The sequence below is a fragment of the Rattus norvegicus genome, chromosome 8, assembly GCF_021556685.1.
Source record: "Rattus norvegicus strain SHRSP/BbbUtx chromosome 8, alternate assembly SHRSP_T2T, whole genome shotgun sequence".
Classification (NCBI taxonomy): domain Eukaryota; kingdom Metazoa; phylum Chordata; class Mammalia; order Rodentia; family Muridae; genus Rattus; species Rattus norvegicus.
In genome coordinates, this window is record NC_141541.1 from 107,880,856 (window position 1) to 107,899,710 (window position 18,855).

At 40.5% G+C, this 18,855-nt stretch overlaps 1 protein-coding gene across 8 annotated transcripts in view; it reads right to left on the reverse strand.

Moving 5' to 3' along the window:
- Armc8 (armadillo repeat containing 8) overlaps window positions 1–18,855 on the reverse strand; it is a 94,340-nt gene that overhangs the window by 50,362 nt on the left and 25,123 nt on the right. For all 8 annotated transcript variants that reach the window (NM_001173354.3, XM_087562301.1, XM_087562299.1 and 5 more), the window contains 5 exon segments: window positions 1,323–1,403; window positions 4,797–4,889; window positions 7,447–7,544; window positions 7,908–8,050; window positions 8,775–8,846. In NM_001173354.3, the coding sequence (NP_001166825.1) occupies window positions 1,323–1,403; window positions 4,797–4,889; window positions 7,447–7,544; window positions 7,908–8,050; window positions 8,775–8,846 (487 nt within the window).

Sequence of the window (18,855 nt, forward strand, 5' to 3'; positions counted from 1 at the left end):
AAAAGATAGAAAATTTTTAAAAATGGGGAATTAATGAAGCTGGAGGACTGTAAGAACAAAGGGTCAACAAAGAACTGCCTGAAAAGCTGTTTTTCTTCCCTTTTTCTTTCAGAAAAGTCTATTTAGAATACCACATGGTGTCGGCAGCTGGGCAGTGACAAGAGAACCACCAATGCCTCTACAACTATTTTTAAAAAGTAGTATTTTTATTCTTTGATTCGATCTTCTCTATCTGCTGCTACATCTTATTGGCAGCTGATGGCTTCTGAAGGGAAACTCACTTTTCTTTAAGGCTGTGGTCACTGGTAGGGGTCTATGCTCCAGTGCGTGGCCCTACACCCATCTGCACATGGTAGAAACTGACTGGACTCAGAGAGCTATCAACAACAACAACGACGACGACGACAACGACGACGACGACGACGACAGAGGGCATGAAGTTGGGAGGGAGACAGTGTGGTGAGTCCCAGTGGGCGGTTGGAGAAAGGTTTAATGGCAGGCTCTGTGTGGCATAAGGTGGAGGAAACAGCTTGAGTACACAGCTCTTTGGCCTGCTTTTGGCTGTTTTGAGCTGGTGCCATATGCATTCATATCCTGTAAGCTTTCACCAATAACCACACAGTGGATGTCTGAGGTGGGGCCTTATCAGAAAGGACACTAAGACAATGGAGCAGACTAGTGTCACTATGACAGAGAGTAAAAATGAGTGCTTCCTTGTTCTGATTTGTTTAGTTTTCACAAGACACAGGACAATGTCCCACTATTTCTATGGTCTCATAGCTATGCAACTGTGAATGACTAAAGTTTTGACTTCATGCTTAATAATGGGTTATAACATTGCTGATCTATACATAAAAGGCAGCAAAGAAAATTATTAAGCCTGAAAACTTTCGATATCTTAACTCAAAACACAAAACAGAGTACATTCTAAAGGCTGATACATATATAGGCATATACACAGAGTATACCAAGAAAGACTCTAAATACAAAATTCAAAGTCTGCCCAGGGCTGCTAGCCACTACTTCTATACACTTGAAAGCAACAGGTTCAGTACTGTAAACTGAAATCTGAAACACTATTTCACAAATGAAAACCCACAACTCATACATAAAATGTCATTTAAAAATGGACAGAGACAACTGTTTCCCAAAGAACATCATGCTGTAGTAACATACACCCTATACCATCTAACCACGGAACAGAACATCCTGGGTGGATGATGGGAGGAAATCTACTCCTCATCACAGAAGCAGCAACAAAATATGAAGGCTTCTATTAATGAAAATGAACATAAAACGTGACATAACTTTTTACATCTTACTTTGTAAGAGGGTGAGGTCAGCAGATGAGCAATGTTCTGCACTGCCCCATGGTTAAACAAAATTGTTTGATGATCTGGTCCCTGCAAGAGAAGAGAATACAGTAACACATTAACCAAAATCATGATTCCAATAAAACCACACTTGTTTAAAGCAAACTGTATTTCCCACAGCACATATTTCTGAGTTGCCCTGTGATTGAAACTAAACCCCAAAGCAGGACAAAGAGGCCTTAGCATCTGCGGTGCTGCCAGAGCTTCCCCATGACAGGCCTTCATCTCCCTCCTTACCTCTCAAGAACAAGGAAGGGAAAAGCATCTAAGGCAGTGGTTCTCAACATTTAACACAGTTCCTCATGTTGAGGTGCTACCCAACATAAAACTATTTTCGTTGCTACTTCATAACTGTAATTTTGCTGTTAAGAATCATAATATAAATATCTAACAGGAGGATTAGTATCCAGAATATACAAAGAACTAAAAAAAGAAAAAGAAAAAGAAAAAAAAAAAAGACTGAACAGTAAGAAAATGCTAGTCCAAACACTGGCAGAGACAATCAGAATGGCTAAGGAGGAAGGACTGTCTCGAACACTTGCACCTCTCTGTGCTTCTCACTCTGCAGGCAGATTTTCTGTGATGTGAGGTGAACTAATTATAATGTGTTATTTTCTATTCTTTAAGTATTTCACACCTATAAATAAAAAAAAATAGCTGGGCACTGTGGCCTACGCCTACAATCCAAGCAGTGTGAAGGCTGATCAGAGGGATCGATACTCAAAACCAACCCAAGCTATGAGAGAGAAGGGAGTCAGGTGTGGTAGTGCACACCTTTAAGACCCTATCTCAAAACAAACAACAACAAAAACAAGAACAGAACAAAACAAACTGTATATAAGCAAATCTGTGCATGCTTTACTCGATTTTAACACAAAGGTTAGAATACAAAATATACTGCTCTAAACCCTTTAAATTCTCTTCACAGTTTATCTTACAGAACCTATCAGTACAGACAGTTTTCTCATTTGTCCTGTCCCACGTCCACTGAATGAATGCTCCATAACTATTTTAGATTTCAGTCTCTTGATTGTTCTCTAAGGTCTAAATTATCTCTCAATAGTAGTACTAACAAAAGCTGCATTTACAAATCAAATGTTGGGGAAGAGACTTGGCACTCTGTTAACCCTATGCACTGAATTGCTTCCTGCTTGTTGAGATGCCTTACTTTTTTTGGGAGGGGGGGTATCTTTTTTTTATTTTTCAAGACAAGGTTTCTCTGTATAGCTTTGGCTGTACTGGAACTCACTCTTTAGACCAGGCTGACCTCAAACTCACAGAGATCTGCCTGCCTCTGCCTCCCAGGTGTAGGGATTAGAGGTGCGGCATCAGAGATGCCTTACTTTTTAATCTCAAAAGATGGCAACAAATACTTGTTATCAAACAAAATCTTCCTTTGCTCTAAGCCTCTACACATGGTTGTGGAAAGAACTGCACAGAAAGCCAACTAAAGAAGAGGAATTTACCTTAGGTTTTTGTCAAGTGTTTCTTTCATCTCTGCAAATCTACCTGCAAATTCTAGTGGGTTGACAATGAGACAACATCCACCAGGTACTGACTACATATACCCTCTCAGCCTTGAACACCAAAGAAATGTCAGAATCTGAGAAACTGCTAACAAAGCAGCAACAGTTTAGAAATTAGATTTCTTACAACTATGTCTAATAGTCCTTTTTTGTACCTTGATAATTCAGGAACATTCCAGGATATAATTATGATTACTTTAGAATACAGTGCTTTAGTAATCTTTCTGTTTTGTTCCTCAAAGTATATGAAATGACTTAATGTTGACACCAATCTATCCTAAAGTCCTATTCCACTTAATTTCAGGCAAGTGGGTCCCATGAATGAGTCTTAAAACCCTATTATAGTTCTATTTATTTGAGCTTATATGCAAAAAAGGAACATGAAAGCAAAAGATTTTCATGGCTAAGCACAGCAGAAAGACCACATGAACAGCTGTTTTCAAAGACACGAGGCCACTGTGCACCTAAGCTATTACTATTGACACAGGGGCAGCCCAATGTCCCTTGAGCAAGTTCAGTCACATCTCAGAATACTTAAATGTGATCACCTAATAAGAATATTAAACTATCGGACACAAAGAAAGATTACTAAAGGCAATTATACTCTAATGAGACTGCTTGTTGGCAGTGGCCGAAGGGTGGCTGACATACATCTCTCCAGTAAAGCAGAAGTGGTGTAATGACCCCTTCATCTCTGACCACAGCTAAGACATCACCCTGCAATGTCAGGTGCTGAGAAACTTCTAGTGCTCAGTGCTAAAAGCTACTTGCAGGGATGAGACTAAGACATCACTCTGTATTAGGAATACTTACACCTTGTGGGTTTGAACCCATTGTTAGAGAATGAATTTCAGCAAAGTCTCATTTTGCATGAGTTGGCCTACATACATTCAAAACAATCAAGAACAGACATCTCAAGGATTGGGGGTGGGGGCGGGAGCAAAACAAAACAAAAAATCCTTATATTTTAGGCTTTGATAATCAGTTAGGAACTAGAGGAGGTTAAAAATAATTAGATGACAATGTAGGTATCATTCCTAAAGCCAGGAAAACTCATAATATTAGGGAAGATATGCTAAGCACAGAAGAGCGAGCCTCCTGCTGTAGGCAGGTAGGTATATTTATTTTCTACTTCCTTCCTGAAGCCAGCAGCACTCCACCTGGCATCTGAGTTATACATGACAGGAAGACAGGCAGGCAATGCTGTCCATAGTCACTGTCTGGATCATCAGAACACACACAATAAACTGAGTAGAAGTTAGAAAGCATTTAGGAACTATCAAAACTTCAAGTAAAGCCAGGAGGCGGTGTCACACACCTTTAATCCCGCACTTGAGAGCACTTGCAGCCTAGTAGAGGCAGGCAGAGCTCTGAGTTCGAGGCCAGGTGGTCAAGATAGCCAGGGCTTTTTATAAGCACAGAAACTGGACCTTTCAGACACTGAGCACATGGAAGACTGTAGAGGGTAGGATGAGGTGCTGCCGTCTGCCCTCTTCCCACACTGCCCTTAGACCATGATACTAAAGAGAGGCTATCAAGCATGTCTTTAAGTGAAAAGGTTAAAACTCTCAATGAGGACACAAATGTACAGTATGCTGAAGTCAATAAAATTTTCACAAGGCCTAGAGAGATGTCAAACAGCACACTCACCCCTAAGTATCACACTCACAGCTAGAAAACAAACCAGAGTGCATTTCAGGCTTCAACAATCATCTCTGTTATGTACAAGATACACAAGTTTGGGTTGGGGATTTAGCTCAGTGGTAGAGCGCTTGCCTAGCAAGCACAAGGCCCTGGGTTCGGTCCCCAGCTCCGAAAAAAAAAGAAAAAAGAAAAAAGAAAGAAAAAAAAAAAAGATACACAAGTTTACAGTGAGAACATCTACTCTAGTTCTTACTTTGCAACAGTGTGAGAAGATCTGGCAGATATACTCCTGGGTGTAGCGGGACCTACTCAGCAGCGCCATGAGGTGTGGTATCACTGTGGCGTCCTGGATTGGGGGATAAGGAACAGACAGCAACAAGAAACTTAGACACTAAGCATATATGTGAGTCTTTCTACAAGTACACTTATTTTATGTATCTAAGCACACTGTCACTGTCTTCAGACACACCGGACGGAAGAAGGCATCAGATCCCACTACTATGGTTGTGAGCCACCTTGTAGTTGCTGGGATTTGAACTCAGGACCTCTGGAAGAGCAGCCAGTGCTCTTAACTGCTGACCCATTTCTCCAGCCCCAAAGCTTCTTGTTTTAATGGGATTATATCAAGTCTCCTTAAGGTATAGCAAAATAAAAGAATCATGGCCATCAGAACTGTTCAAGCATAGAATAAAGTAAGGTGTTTTCATAGTAAGCCTTGAAAATAAAATCCAAGACAAAGAACTTAATATCTCTCCTGCAACCAATGTGATATCACTATAAAACAGCAGCACTGCAAAGAGTACAGAAAAATCAACCTGAAATCAGAATGTGACAGGGTGACTGATTAACATAATGATGTTAAATTGTCTATACAGAAGTACTGTATAAAACAAGTCTGATAGTTTGGGTCTTGGGATGTTATAGTAAACCCCAGTAACAACCATGATGTATTAGCTATTTTCAACACACCCAAGGCAGGACATTTGACATGATCAATAATGTATCACATAAAGCCCACTCCTAGGCTGGAGAGATGGCTCCATGGGTATAGTGCCTGCTATCCAGGCAGCCATGCAAGCATTAAGGATCAGGAATTCAGATCCCCAGGACCCAGGAACCAGGTGGGTGTGGAGGCTACCAGTAATCCCAGTCCCAGGAAGCAGACAGGGCCATCTCCCAAAACAGGCCAGCTAGCTAGACTAGCTCAATCTAGGGGCCCTGGGTTCAATATATAAGGAGAAGAGCAACTGAGGAAGATACCTAATGTCAGTTTCTGGCCTCACATGTACAAGTACACCAAAGGGCATGTGCACATATACATACAGCCATATACATGCAATCACACACATTCTTGCACCACCACTCACAAACATACATACACATAAAAACAGTCTATAGCCCATTGTATTGCTTGCTGGTAACACTTACATGGTGGCAAAGGAAAAACAGGCTTTCCAAGATCACCTTTTCTTTGTAATCCAAGACCAATTACAAACTAAAATGGGATTTTCAGGCTGAACCAGACAGAAAAGGAAACCTGGCTCAAGTGTCCTAGTGTTAAAGTGGGCACACTGCAGAGCCAAGCTTACGTACAAATGTACACACAAACTTCTCAAGCCTGGCCTAAGTCTGCAAGCCTGGGGGGCCTAAGGACATACAGCTTAGCTAATCTCCCAAAGGAACGATGTTGGCCTAAGACAAAAACAGAAGGCAGGGAAGAAAGAGTGCCCAAGACACAAGGGCTTAGTAGGGAAACAGAAGGCTGCAATCCCTGAGAGCGGAATTCCTGCCCCTGCTCGCACATTAGTATAACTCTCCAAGTTGTCACAAGGAGTTTTTAAAACAAAAGGACAAAGACTTCAAAACAGCCACATAAGTCCAAGAGGCTGAGAACTAGCAGAGAGAAAAGGGGCTGGAGGTTCCAAGAGTCTGTTCATTTCTAATCCACTTTTTCCTCTTCCCTTCCTCTACTGCTCTCTGACTCACCAACCCTTCCAACAGCCCTAACCATCTTCTTATGTGTGTCCTCTCTGCCAACTAAATTTCTCCCTCTGTAATGTGTACATGACAAAAAGAACAAGGACTAGTTACGTAACTGCCCCCAGTTACCTGTCAGGTAAGTAGGATTCCAAGTAGAAATGTAGAGAGAACATCTTGTATATTGCACAGACGCATTACCTGTCAAGTAAAAAGCCTACGGCCCATGGCTTAGGCAGGAAATAGAAGTGGGACATCAGGGAGGAGAAAGAATTCTGGGATAGAGCCAGGAAGATGTAGCAAGATGCATGGTACCTGAGCACAGGTAACTAACTACATGGCAGAATGTAGGTTAGAGTGAATGGGTTATCTATAGTTATGATCCAGTCAGAGAAGAGCCTAGCTATCTGTAACTACATTTCGAGTGTGAGTGTTATTTCTGGGAGCATGGGGCTGGTAGGAAGAAATGGGACCTCACTCTACATAGAAATACCCCCTTACTGACTGACTGACAGTAGGTAGTGCCCGAGCAGCTTCCAACATTGACCTCTACACAGTCCAGTCAGCCAGGCACGCTAAACAGCTCTGTGGCTGCCCACACCCCCACCACTGAACTTTCAACCGTTTCCATGATATAACAATCTCCAAAGCATAAAATAGAAATGTTTGATAATTTAGAAAAACATATTCCCTTAAGTTACATATGAAATCAACAGAGCTTAGCCTTTAAGAATGGCATGTGAGTTCTCAAACTATGTAACTGTAATTCACTTACTTATTTACAAAGCCTAGAACATTCAACACTCCAACTAAGCAAAAGGTCAAACACTTGCTACAGCTTCTACATTTAACAGTTATGGTGAATTAGGAGACACTAAGCAAGCTAGAAATAGATTGACTGTGACCCTAAAATACCCCAAACTCACTGTATACAATAGTTCCTCTGGAGTGACAGGACTGGTGAAGATTGTCCGTAGGCATCGGAGGCAAGCTTCAATGAACTTCAGGTCTGGGGACAGTAGTCCTATTAAGATAAACTACATGTGAGACACATTTTTTGTTGTTTTTTTTTTCTTTTTGGTTCTTTTTTTTTTCGGAGCTGGGGACCGAACCCAGGGCCTCGCGCTTCCTAGGCAAGCGCTCTACCACTGAGCTAAATCCCCAACCCCTAGTCTTATTTTTTGAGACAGGGTTTTTCTGTGTTTCCCAGCTATCCTGGAACTCGTTCTATAGGCCAAGCTGGCCTCAAACTCACAAAGATCTGCCTGTCTCTGCCTCCAGAGTGCTGGGATTAAAGGTGTGGGACACCACTTCCCAGCATGAGACACATCTTCCAATCAGAATTTAAAACACTGTAGGCAGAGTGCAGAAAGTGGCTCCCACATACCTTGTAGTAAGGCAGGGATGATATGGCAGTCTAGCAGAGACTTGACATTGTTTTCTGTGCCCATCGCAAGGCTCCCTAACACCACTGCACACTCAGTTTTCAGCTCTGTGCTTGAGGCTTCTTGTTGGAGCAAATACAACAATCTAAAAAACAAGGGGAACTTGGTAAGCAGACTGTAAAACAAAACACCATTAATGTAACAAAGCAATAGAATAAAGCAGTGGGAAATAGAGCCCACATAATAAAAATACGTAGACACACCAATCAAAAGGCAGAGGTGCAAAGCACACTCCCAACAGATACATTTACAACACAACTCCTGCACCTAAGGCTTAAGGGTCACTGTAGAAAGTAGGCAGAGAGAGCCAGAGGACAGCATGGAGGTTGTGAGAGTGTCTCCTAGGATGTCAGGAGCTACACCATGAAGTCTCACCATGTGACTGTCTAAACATGGAGGACACCAGCAGACATGCTAACACAGACAGGGAAATTCGCACAAAGCCTTGTCCCTAGATGAAGAAGGTCAGGCAACTAAGGAATGCTCAGACAGGACAAAGAGTCTTCTCCAAAGAAGAGCACACCAACTGGTTACTGAGTAGCACAGGGTCCGTATGCATAGAAGTAACAGTATACAGACTGAGCGCGCGCACACACACACACACACACACACACACACACACACACACACTTGTATTTATGTAAACTTATTTCCTTAGACAAGGTTAGTTTACTTTAAGGCATTATTTAAAAACACATTTATATTAAAAAACAAGAAAGACTAAGGAAAGTGAAGGGCTCTTATAATGGAAGTCAGAAGACATTAGAGACTCGGCAGGAATGGCAGAGCAAATTAGACAGCAAACATACCTCGGGACAGCTCCTAGAACGATGAGGTTTGCTTTCTGTTTATTGTTTCCAATTACAGCATTTTTCATGTCTCTAAATTCAGGAGAAGAAAAAAAAAACAAAAAACAAAAACAAGCACACTGAGACACCGTAGGAAAGCATCAAAGGACAACTCATTCCACTTTATCATGCAACATCTTGGATAAATTAAGGACAAAAATGAGTGACAAACCTCAACTCTCACCCTTGACAGCCAGAGTGCTGAAGAGAGGGGACAGTGACAGTTGCTAAGTGGCTGTGGGACTATACTACAACAACAAGAGATCCTGGGGAAGGGGAATCCCAAGTACTGATAAAGACTCCACTAAAAACAGGCTGGATTGCTCTAAAATAGACAACACTCCTCTGAATACAAGGGAGTGTGTTAGGCTGCACAGCTCTGGAGTAGGTGACAAACCACCAGCCAATGGCACCCACCTGATTGTGCATCTACCACTGTGCCCCACCTCACCTGTGACATTAGAGCCACTCTATCAGCGCTCAGCAGCTTTCGGGGGTTCACATTCATTCTCATATAACCTCATAGAGCCATTCCTATTCACAGCCCATACTGTGTGTGTATACGCAGAAGACTCCAAGAATAAGGGAGATGGTCCTAAGTGCTGGAGGGCAAAGATTTCAGGAATAGCTCTTTGATCCTAGTGTTTAGTGTTCCTCCTCCTCTTTCTCCTTTTCTTTTGCTTCTTCCCTCTTCCTCTGCCTTCGTGTGTGTGTGTGTGTGTGTGTGTGTGTGTGTGTGTGCGTGCGTGTGTGTGCGCACGTGCGCGCGTGGACGTAAGTACAAGCCAGAAGAAGGTGTCTGACCTCCTGAATCTTGCATTACAGGTAGCTGTGAACCCCCAGTAGGAAGGGGTGGGGAGTGCTGGGCATCAAACTTGGATCCTCTATAAAAGCAGCAAGCACTCTTCATCACTCTCATCTTTATCATTCCCGCTTATCTGCCTGATTCTTATTAGCTGTACCCCCTTTGAAGTATGATTTTGTTTTTTAATGGCTTCTTAAAAATTTCCAATGCAATATTTAATTTCTTACATTTATTCTTCATATGATATCCCATTAAACATCAGAAGAGAGTTGTGAACACATTTCTATCCTGTCCTTTTTTTCGTCCCCTGTTCTCATACTGTCTTCACATTGGTTAGAAACAACACACTACACAAGATTAGTATTTCTACTTATATGTTCAATTATTTTTAGGACAATAAAAAATAATTTTTGTATATTTTTATATATTTGCCAGTTTTTATTCTAGCCACACAAAGCAGAGTTTTTTACTTCAAAAATAAAGCTATTTTCTAAAATAAAAGTACCTCTATAAATGCCTACTCGGTTTACAAATTCATAGATGGCCCCAAAGGGTATGAAGAAAAAATATAAATAAGGCAAAACTAACTCATAGTTACTAATGAACTATTGTTAAAGTACCTGATAAGAACTGTCTAGTCCTGAACACAAGAGGGCTGTGTTCCTATACAGCACTGTTCTAAAGGTGGGGAGGGAGCAATACCACACCCAAGGGCACCCTAGACACTTGTAAGGATGTCCAGAGACTTCCAGTCTTGGTTTTACAAAGGAGTGGAAAACCTTCCTGTACAGATTTAAAGCAAATGGCATGGGAATGGGATGATGGAGTAGGGGGAGAAAATACTAGGAGACAACTAAGATCAGAGGTGAAGAAGCATCTCTGGGAGCAGCTAGAAACTAAGGACAATGGAAACTCTCAGGAATCTATAAGGATGACCTTAGCTAAGACTCCTAGCAATGGGGGATGGCTATGGACCCTAAACTGTCCAGTCTCCTGTAACCAGGCAAGACTTCCAATGCAGGGATTGGATTGAGACACCAACCCAGCCATAAAACCATTCATCTTCATTTGTCCTGCCTACAAAATGTGCCAGGATAAAGATGGAGGACAAAGTGAGGGAGTTGCCAACTAATGACTGGCCCAGCTTGAGGCTCATGCCTTGAGAGGCATCCACCCCTGACACTGCTAATAATATTCTGCTATACTTGCAGACAGGTGCCTACTATAACCGTTATCTGTAGTGGGTTGACCTAATTCTACTTGTATTATAATGCTAATTTGGGCCCCCCAAAACTGTTTGCCCCAAAGATGAGAGAGTCCACATAAGACACGAGACACATAAGACACTGAGGGACCCTACCCCCAGTTTTTCTGACTGGTAAATAAAGATGCCAGCAGCCAATAGTTGGGGAGAAGAGACATAGGAGGAGTTTAGGTTTCCTGGTCTTGAGATCACACAGAGGAGGAGAGAAGCAGAAAAGAGCCAAACAAGAAGACCATGCAGGAAGGAGAAGGAGAACTGCAATGGGATAGACAGATCATAAAATCATGGCGCTCGGAGACTGACCTCCAACCAGGAAGCCATCATGGGACTGACCTAGGCCCTCTGCACATGTGTAACAGTTGTGTGACTGGGTCTTCATGGAGGACACCTAATAACAGGAGCAGGAACTGTCTTTGATTTTGTTACCTGCCTTTAAGATCCTTTCCTTTTGCTGGGCTGCCTTGTCTAGCCTCAACAGGAGAAGGTGCATGGGGTCTTACTGTAACTTGATATGCTAAGGTTGATTGATATCCATGAGTGACCTCCCCTTTTCTGAAGAGAAAGAGAGGAGTGGATTGGGGAGAAGAGGGGTGTGGAGGAAGGAAAGAAGTAAGAGGGAGGGGAAACTATAGTAGAGATGTAAAGTAAATAAATAACTTAAAAAGAAAATGGCTCATCTTTTGGGTATATACCCAGAAGTGAAATAGCTGGGTTCTTAGGAAGAACTATGTTCACTTTTCTGAGGAACCTCCAGAATGATTTCCAGAGTGGTTGTACCAGTTTGTGGTCCCACCAACAATGGAGGAGTGTTCCTCTTTCTCTTCATCCTCACCAGCATCTGCTGTCACCTGAGTTTTTTATCTTAGCCATTCTGACTGGTGTGAGGTAGAATCTTAGGGTTGTTTTGATTTGCATTTCCCTGATGATTAAGGATGTTGAACATTTCTTTAGGTACTTCTCAGCCATTTGATATTTTTCAGACAAGAATTCTTTGTTTATCTGTACCCCATTTTTAATAGGGTTATTTGATTCTCTGGAGTCTAACTTCTTGAGTTCTCTGTATATATGGGATATAAGCCCTCTATTGGATGGAGGATTGGTAAAGATCTTTTCCCAATCTGTTGGTTGCCATTTTGTCCTAGTGACAATGTCCTTACCTTACAGAAGTGTTGCAATTTTATGAGGTCCCATTTGTCAATTCTTGATCTTAGAGCATATGCTATTGGTGTTCTGTTCAAGAAATATTCCCCAGTGCCTATGTGTTCAAGGCTCTCCCCACTTTCTCTTCTATTAGTTTCAGTGTATTGGGTTTTATGTTGAGGTCCCTGATCCACTTGAACTTGAACTTTGTACAAAGAGATAAGAATGGGTCGATTTGCATTCTTCTACATGTTGACCACCAGTTGAACCAGCAACATTTGTTGAAAATGCTGCCTTTTTTCCACTGGATGGTTTTAGCTCCTTTGTCAAAGATCAAGTGACCATAGGTGTGTGGTTTCATTTCTGGGTCTTCAATTCTATTCCACTGATCTATCTGCCTGTCTCTGTACCAATACAATGCAGTTTGGACACGCTCCACTATGTTCATAGCAGCCTTATTTATAATAGCCAGAAGCTGGAAAGAACCCAGATATCCTTCAAAAGAGGAATGGATACTTAAAATGTGGTACATTTACACAATGGAGTACTATCCAGCTATTAAAAACAATGACTTCATGAAAATCTTAGGCAAATGGATGGAACTAGAAAATATCATCCTGACTGAGGTAATCCAATCACAAAAGAACACACATGCTATGCACTCATTGATTAGGGATATTAGCTCAAAAGCTCAGAATACCCAAGATACAATCCACAGACCACATGAAGCTCAAGAAGTTGGAAGACCAAAGAGTGGATGTTTCAATCCTTCTTAGAAGAGGGAACAAAAATATTCATAGGAAGAAATACAAAGACAAAGTGGAGCAGAGACTGAGGGAAAGGCCATCCAGAGACTGCCCCACCAGGTGATCTATCCTATATACATACAGTCACCAAACCCAACAATATTGTAGATGCCAAGAAGTGCAGGCTGACAGGAGCCTGGTATAGCTGTCTCCTGAGAGGCTCTGCCAGAGCCTGAGAAATACAGAGTCAGATCCTCTCAACCAACCATTGAACTGAAAAACAACCCCCCCAACCCCCCATGGAGGAGTTAGAGAAAGGACTGAAAGAACTGAAGGGGTTTTCAACCCCATAGGAAGAACAACAATATCAACCAACCAGACCCCCCCAGAGACTAAACCACCAACCAAAGAGTACACATGATGGGATCCATGGCTCCAGATGCATATGTAGCAGAGGATGGCCTTATCGGGCATCAATGAGAGGAGAGGCCTTAGGCCCTGTGACGGCTCAATTCCCAAGTGTAGGGGAATGCCAGGGAAGAGAGATAGGAGGGTGGGTGGATGGGAGAACACTCTCATAGAGGCAGGGAGAGGGGGGAACGGATAGGGGGATTCCAGAGGGGAAACTAGAAAAGGAGATAACATTTGAAATGTAAGTAAAGAAAATACCCAATTAAAAAAAAAGGCATCTTTTCTTGTAGTATGTCACATAAATAAAAGTTGTTTTAATCAAAAGTTTAGCATTTTAGAAAACCAGAACCAGTTTAGCAGCATTCAGTGTGTCCGAATGAATCAGCAACAGCACACAGCTGTCTCAGGACACCCTGGCAATTCTCACAATCAACTACCTCAGAAGGTTTCTACTGTAGTTAGACCTAAGCATTACATATGAGAACACTATAAACCATCTTATCTCTATAAGCAGGGAAAACATCACTTTCTTCTGGGGATTAAGTGTACTAAGTGGGCACTGTTACTATGAGTCTCAAACACTGCAGGATAGTATAAGAGTGTTACCAAAAACCAAGAGGAAACTGGATCAGGGTTGTTACAACCACTGTTAGGTGGCACTCAGGTTTCAGCTCATCCATCTCTTTTATATCCCAAAATAAGCTCCCCCAAACAGTTCTGCTTCTCCCTGTTTTAAATAGCAAAGGTCTACCATATTTAAGAATATTTTGCAGTCTTAACAGTTACAATTCTAGAAAACTTATAGTTAGCAAAACATGATCTGGTAGACAAATGGGAATTCAAAGTTAAAAAAAAAAAAGCAACAACAACAAAAACCAACTCAACAGAGGAGTACAGATTTCCAACACCAAGTTCACTTACTGGCTGAGAGTATGGCTCCATGGCAAGGTGCTTGCCGAACATGCTCAAAGCCCTGGGTTCAATCCCCAGCACCTTCTTAAGACACATAAAAAGCACCCAGTTATCACTGGGGAAAGCTGATGTCAGCACGCATTGCTGAATGTGATCTTTATGTATTAAGGCAAACACTGAAACTTCATGCTTTCAAAGACTGACCCTCTTTGTAAACTTTCCCTCCAATCTTCTGGATGATTTAAAAAACATATAATTAACTAATCGATATGAGGTGGAATGAGATTTATTACTTTTTTTTTTTAAATCAAGCTCTAATACAGTAAAACACCAAGACTTCAGTAAAGAGCAGCTGGTGAGAGACTACATCGTGGCTCCCATTTCCTCACTAAGCCTAGTATATAGATTATTACTTACAATAATTCTTTACCCAATGAAGACATCAGTATAAGAAAACTATGCAAGATCTCTCTCTATCTCTCTACCTGTCTGTCTATGTCTATCCGTCTGTCCATCCATCCATCCATCCATCCACCCTTCCCTCCCTCCCACTTATCTTTAGTTTACATAGTATTGTACACCTGCTACTCTATTTCATAGTCACAGCAGCCTTGGGTAAGATTAGCCCCATTTACATATGAGAAAGCTGCAACTCCGGTTTGCACGCTTGCTTGTTTTTGAGAGCCCACACATTAGGTAGCAGATCCAAGTAGTCATCAGGTTTGGGGCTTATCACCCAGCTCAGAAGAGGCTGAGAGAGGAGGATCATGAGTTTTAAGGCCAGCCCATATTATTCAGGGAGACCCTGTTTTGAAAATCAAAAACCAAACCAAAGTAAAACAAAAGAACAAACTCATGTCGTCTATGGCAGATGATCTCTTTTTCTTCTACACATGAGCCCTTTATAGCAACCTTTTAAGAAAGAAAAATAAAGTTGTAATCTTCCTTTGTATTTTCTATGTCTCTATACAACATAAAAGCATTTCTAACTTTTAGGCAGACATCCTTTTCCCAAGAGATCAAAAGGACACAATTTCTTGTCTATCTTGTCTACTGATGCTGGGGAGAGGGCATGACTTATTTACATTCTTCTGAAAGTCAGTGGTCAGTTTTTGAGCTCTACACTGTACTAGGTATTACCAAGGGTACAAAACATCACACAATAGGATGCCTTTTCTGAAGAGTTACTGTCTACCTGGAGAGGTGAAAATATTGCTAACAGTATAAGGTCAGACAAATTATAAATTTAGCATTTATAATATAGGTTTAAAATATAAACATAAATAAACCTAAAAGATTTACGAGGCAATGGAAGGAACTACGCTGAACTGTAGAAAATGGTAAGAGCAGAGGAAAGGCCAGCTGGTAGATCATGCTGTGACATGAAGACAGTATATTCTAGGGGCAAATACACAGAATGGCAACTAAAAGAAGAACCTTCACTTTAGGGTGGCGATAAACAAAAGTGGCAGGGAGAAGAGAAAGGCTAGAGAGAGGACTGGCTTGAGGACAGGCACAAAGAAAGCAGTGCCCAAGAAAGGCAACTACATGTAGATAGGCTGGTACACTGACAAGACTCATATCAAGTCAAGAGGGGCAGCTAAGTGGACGAACCAGTCATCATCATGGCACTGTGATCAGATGACAGGGAGAACAATTGTGCCTGTAGTCACCTGACTCCAGTTGGCTCTAGACAGAGGCACAGTGCCTGGCACTTGGCAGGTACCCAAACTCTTTCATGTTTGGGGCCAGTCAATAAAATATAGGAAGCCTAAAGAAGAAATCACTCAGCAAGACAAAGATCTACTCTGATTTCAGACAGATTAAATTAAAGCTGAAATAATATCTACTTATGAGGAGGCATCATCAAGATATGTCTTTATATGCATAAAATTGCCAAAGATAAATATTAAAACAAAACAAAAAACAGAAGAATTCCCAGGTAGAAAGGCTTAAAACACTAGAAATGCACCTCGGTGCACTTGACAGGTAGTGAATTCAGCTAGAGTCACAACTGTGCACAGTGATAAATGGTTCTAGCAGATAACACAGTTTTGCATGGAGATTAGTTTCGACTTTACTTCCTTTTACTTTGTTCTAAAAAAGATTAGACAAAGGACTCAAATATTAAATGCAATGGATAGTGCCCACCACACACACATAAAATTCAGAACATAGAAAGCAAACAGTACACTTGGTGTTAAAATAGTGGCAAGATAGAAAAAAATTGGAATCTAGAGCTGTTGAAGAAACAAAGTTTCAATCAGGAATAAACCTATATTTATTTCTAAATAGTCAAAAATAATGAGCTTTAAACTTATTAAAATTAAAATAGCATTAAGGCTGGTATTCCAGACTAAAGTCAGCTATACCAGTTCATTCTGAATCAGTGTTATTTCTCAATTACCCGAGGCAGCTCTCATTTAGAAGAAAATATTATTTTATAGTCATTTTTGTTCTAAATGGTAAGAAATAGCTGAATAATACGCTGGGTACTAAAAACTACAACATGAGAATAAGGCTTGGCCCACTTAAAAACTTTCATTAGCAAAGACAATAAACTGTAAACTAAGGAGGAAGATAAAAACCCCACATTTGTGAGTTAGCTAGAAAAAAGCAACATCTTTAAAAAAGAAGGCAATATAATAAGACATCTTATTAAATCATCCAAATATGACCTTTCTATTTCTAAGCATAGCTAAAGAATGGGTACATTTATTCACATCCCCATTAAACAATATTTATATTTCAGGTTAACAATTAATCATCTATAAGCTGCTATATTAACTAGAATTCAGGGGCTAGAGAGAGCACTTAACTAGAATAAGTCTTCAGCACCATAAATGAATATTTTCTAAAGATTTTTTTTTTATGTACATGCTCTATTTGCATGTGCGCCTGCATGCCAGAAGAGGTCATCAGATCTCATTACAGATGGTTGTGAGCCACAATGTAGTTGCTGGGAATTGAACTCAGGACCTCTAGAAGAGCAGTCAATGTTCTTAACCCCTGAGCAATCTCTCCAGCCCCCCCACCATAAAAGAAATTTAAAAATGAGATTCAATGATGATGTATTACTCATAATCTTGAATTAGGAACCATTCCCTCCCTCCATCATTCCCTCCCTCCATCCCCCCGTTCCAGTTCTAGATCAAACCCAGGTCTGTGTATACTAAACAAGTTCCCTCTAATACCAGCTGCTTCCTTGGACCAAGGAAACAAACTTGGCTCAAGTCAACTTAAAACGCTTACTGTATTCCTACCATATCTGCCAACAGAACAAGTCTGAGAAATGGTGGTAAATTAACTCACTCTTATCACTCTATGATATAGATACTTAAAATGTAATTCCAGATACTTACATAAAATTAGATTTTACAGTAAATATTCATTTTTCTATAGCATCTTATGGTTCTGTAATAACAAAGGAGTGGGTTGGGGATTTAGCTCAGTGTAGAGCACTTGCCTAGCAAGCGCAAGGCCCTGGGTTCAGTCCCCAGCTCCGAAAAAAAAAAGAAAAAAAAATAACAAAGGAGTATTTTTCTAGAATATCTTTTATTTATTGATAATTTCATAAACGTATACAATATATCTTGATTATATCTACCCCTAATGAATGAACAATTTCGCAAACTAAATACTGCCTCAGAAATTACTGGATTTAACTCTGTTCTACCAACATGTCTGCAAGTCACCTTACTTTTTCCAAAAAATTTAATAATCATGTAACAAATTTACAACATTTTAAAGCATGTTAATATTTTAAACCTAATCATTCCAAGAAACATCAAAGAGTGTGTTAGAACATTACAGAATAATGTGGCAGCAAATAGGTACATATGAAAAGATGTGTTTTATACATAAGCAAATGAGTTGCTGACCTTCACAGTCAGCACCACACATATACACATAGAAAGAGGTGTTTCTATAGCAGCAAAGACTATGCCAAGTGTAACTCCCAGGCTAACTTCCATTTTAAAGCACTACTTTTAAAACTCAGAATTATCACACTACTCTAAAATACTGTTGTTTCAAGCAAATTTATTGACCAACTATATTAAAATAGATTCAAATCACTTTAGATAGATTCAAAATTATCCTAAAGGTTAACCTTATAACAAAAATTTTCAAGAAATAAATACTTCATTTTTATATGAAGTACTACTAATTCTGGTTCATTTAAAAAGAAGAAAAAAACCTGTCTATATAAATAAAAGCAGAGGCATATTTTTTTCTGGAACCAGAAAGCAATAATCATTACCAAAACAATCTCATCACATTAGTACAATAAAATCCTTTAGAAAGCACTTTAGAAACTAACTCTTGGTGAGAATCTCCCAGTTTACATGACTGTGGGACTGACAACTGCCTGTGAATTACTGGAGGAGTCTAGGCTAGCTCTGATTATACATAACTTTGAAATATAGAGCCAGTCTGTTCAGGTCACTTTTCCCTTCCAACACAGGGATATAAATGCACGGTTACATGGGATTATCAACTGATCTTCTTTTGAAGGATTGCCAAAATAGAAACCAGACCAGAAGCCTTGTTTAAATATTTTCCAACATATGATACATATGAGGGGTGGGGGTGAGGGGTTAAGTAGATTTTTGATTCATGATCTGCAAAATCTTTGAACACTTCAACTATGATATTTAAGACAGTTGAACCAATACCACACTAACCTTGCCAAAAAGCTGTACTGTAATTGTCCTTTGTTATTTGCTACTGTTGTTTTGAGGCAGGGTATCTATCATACAGCCC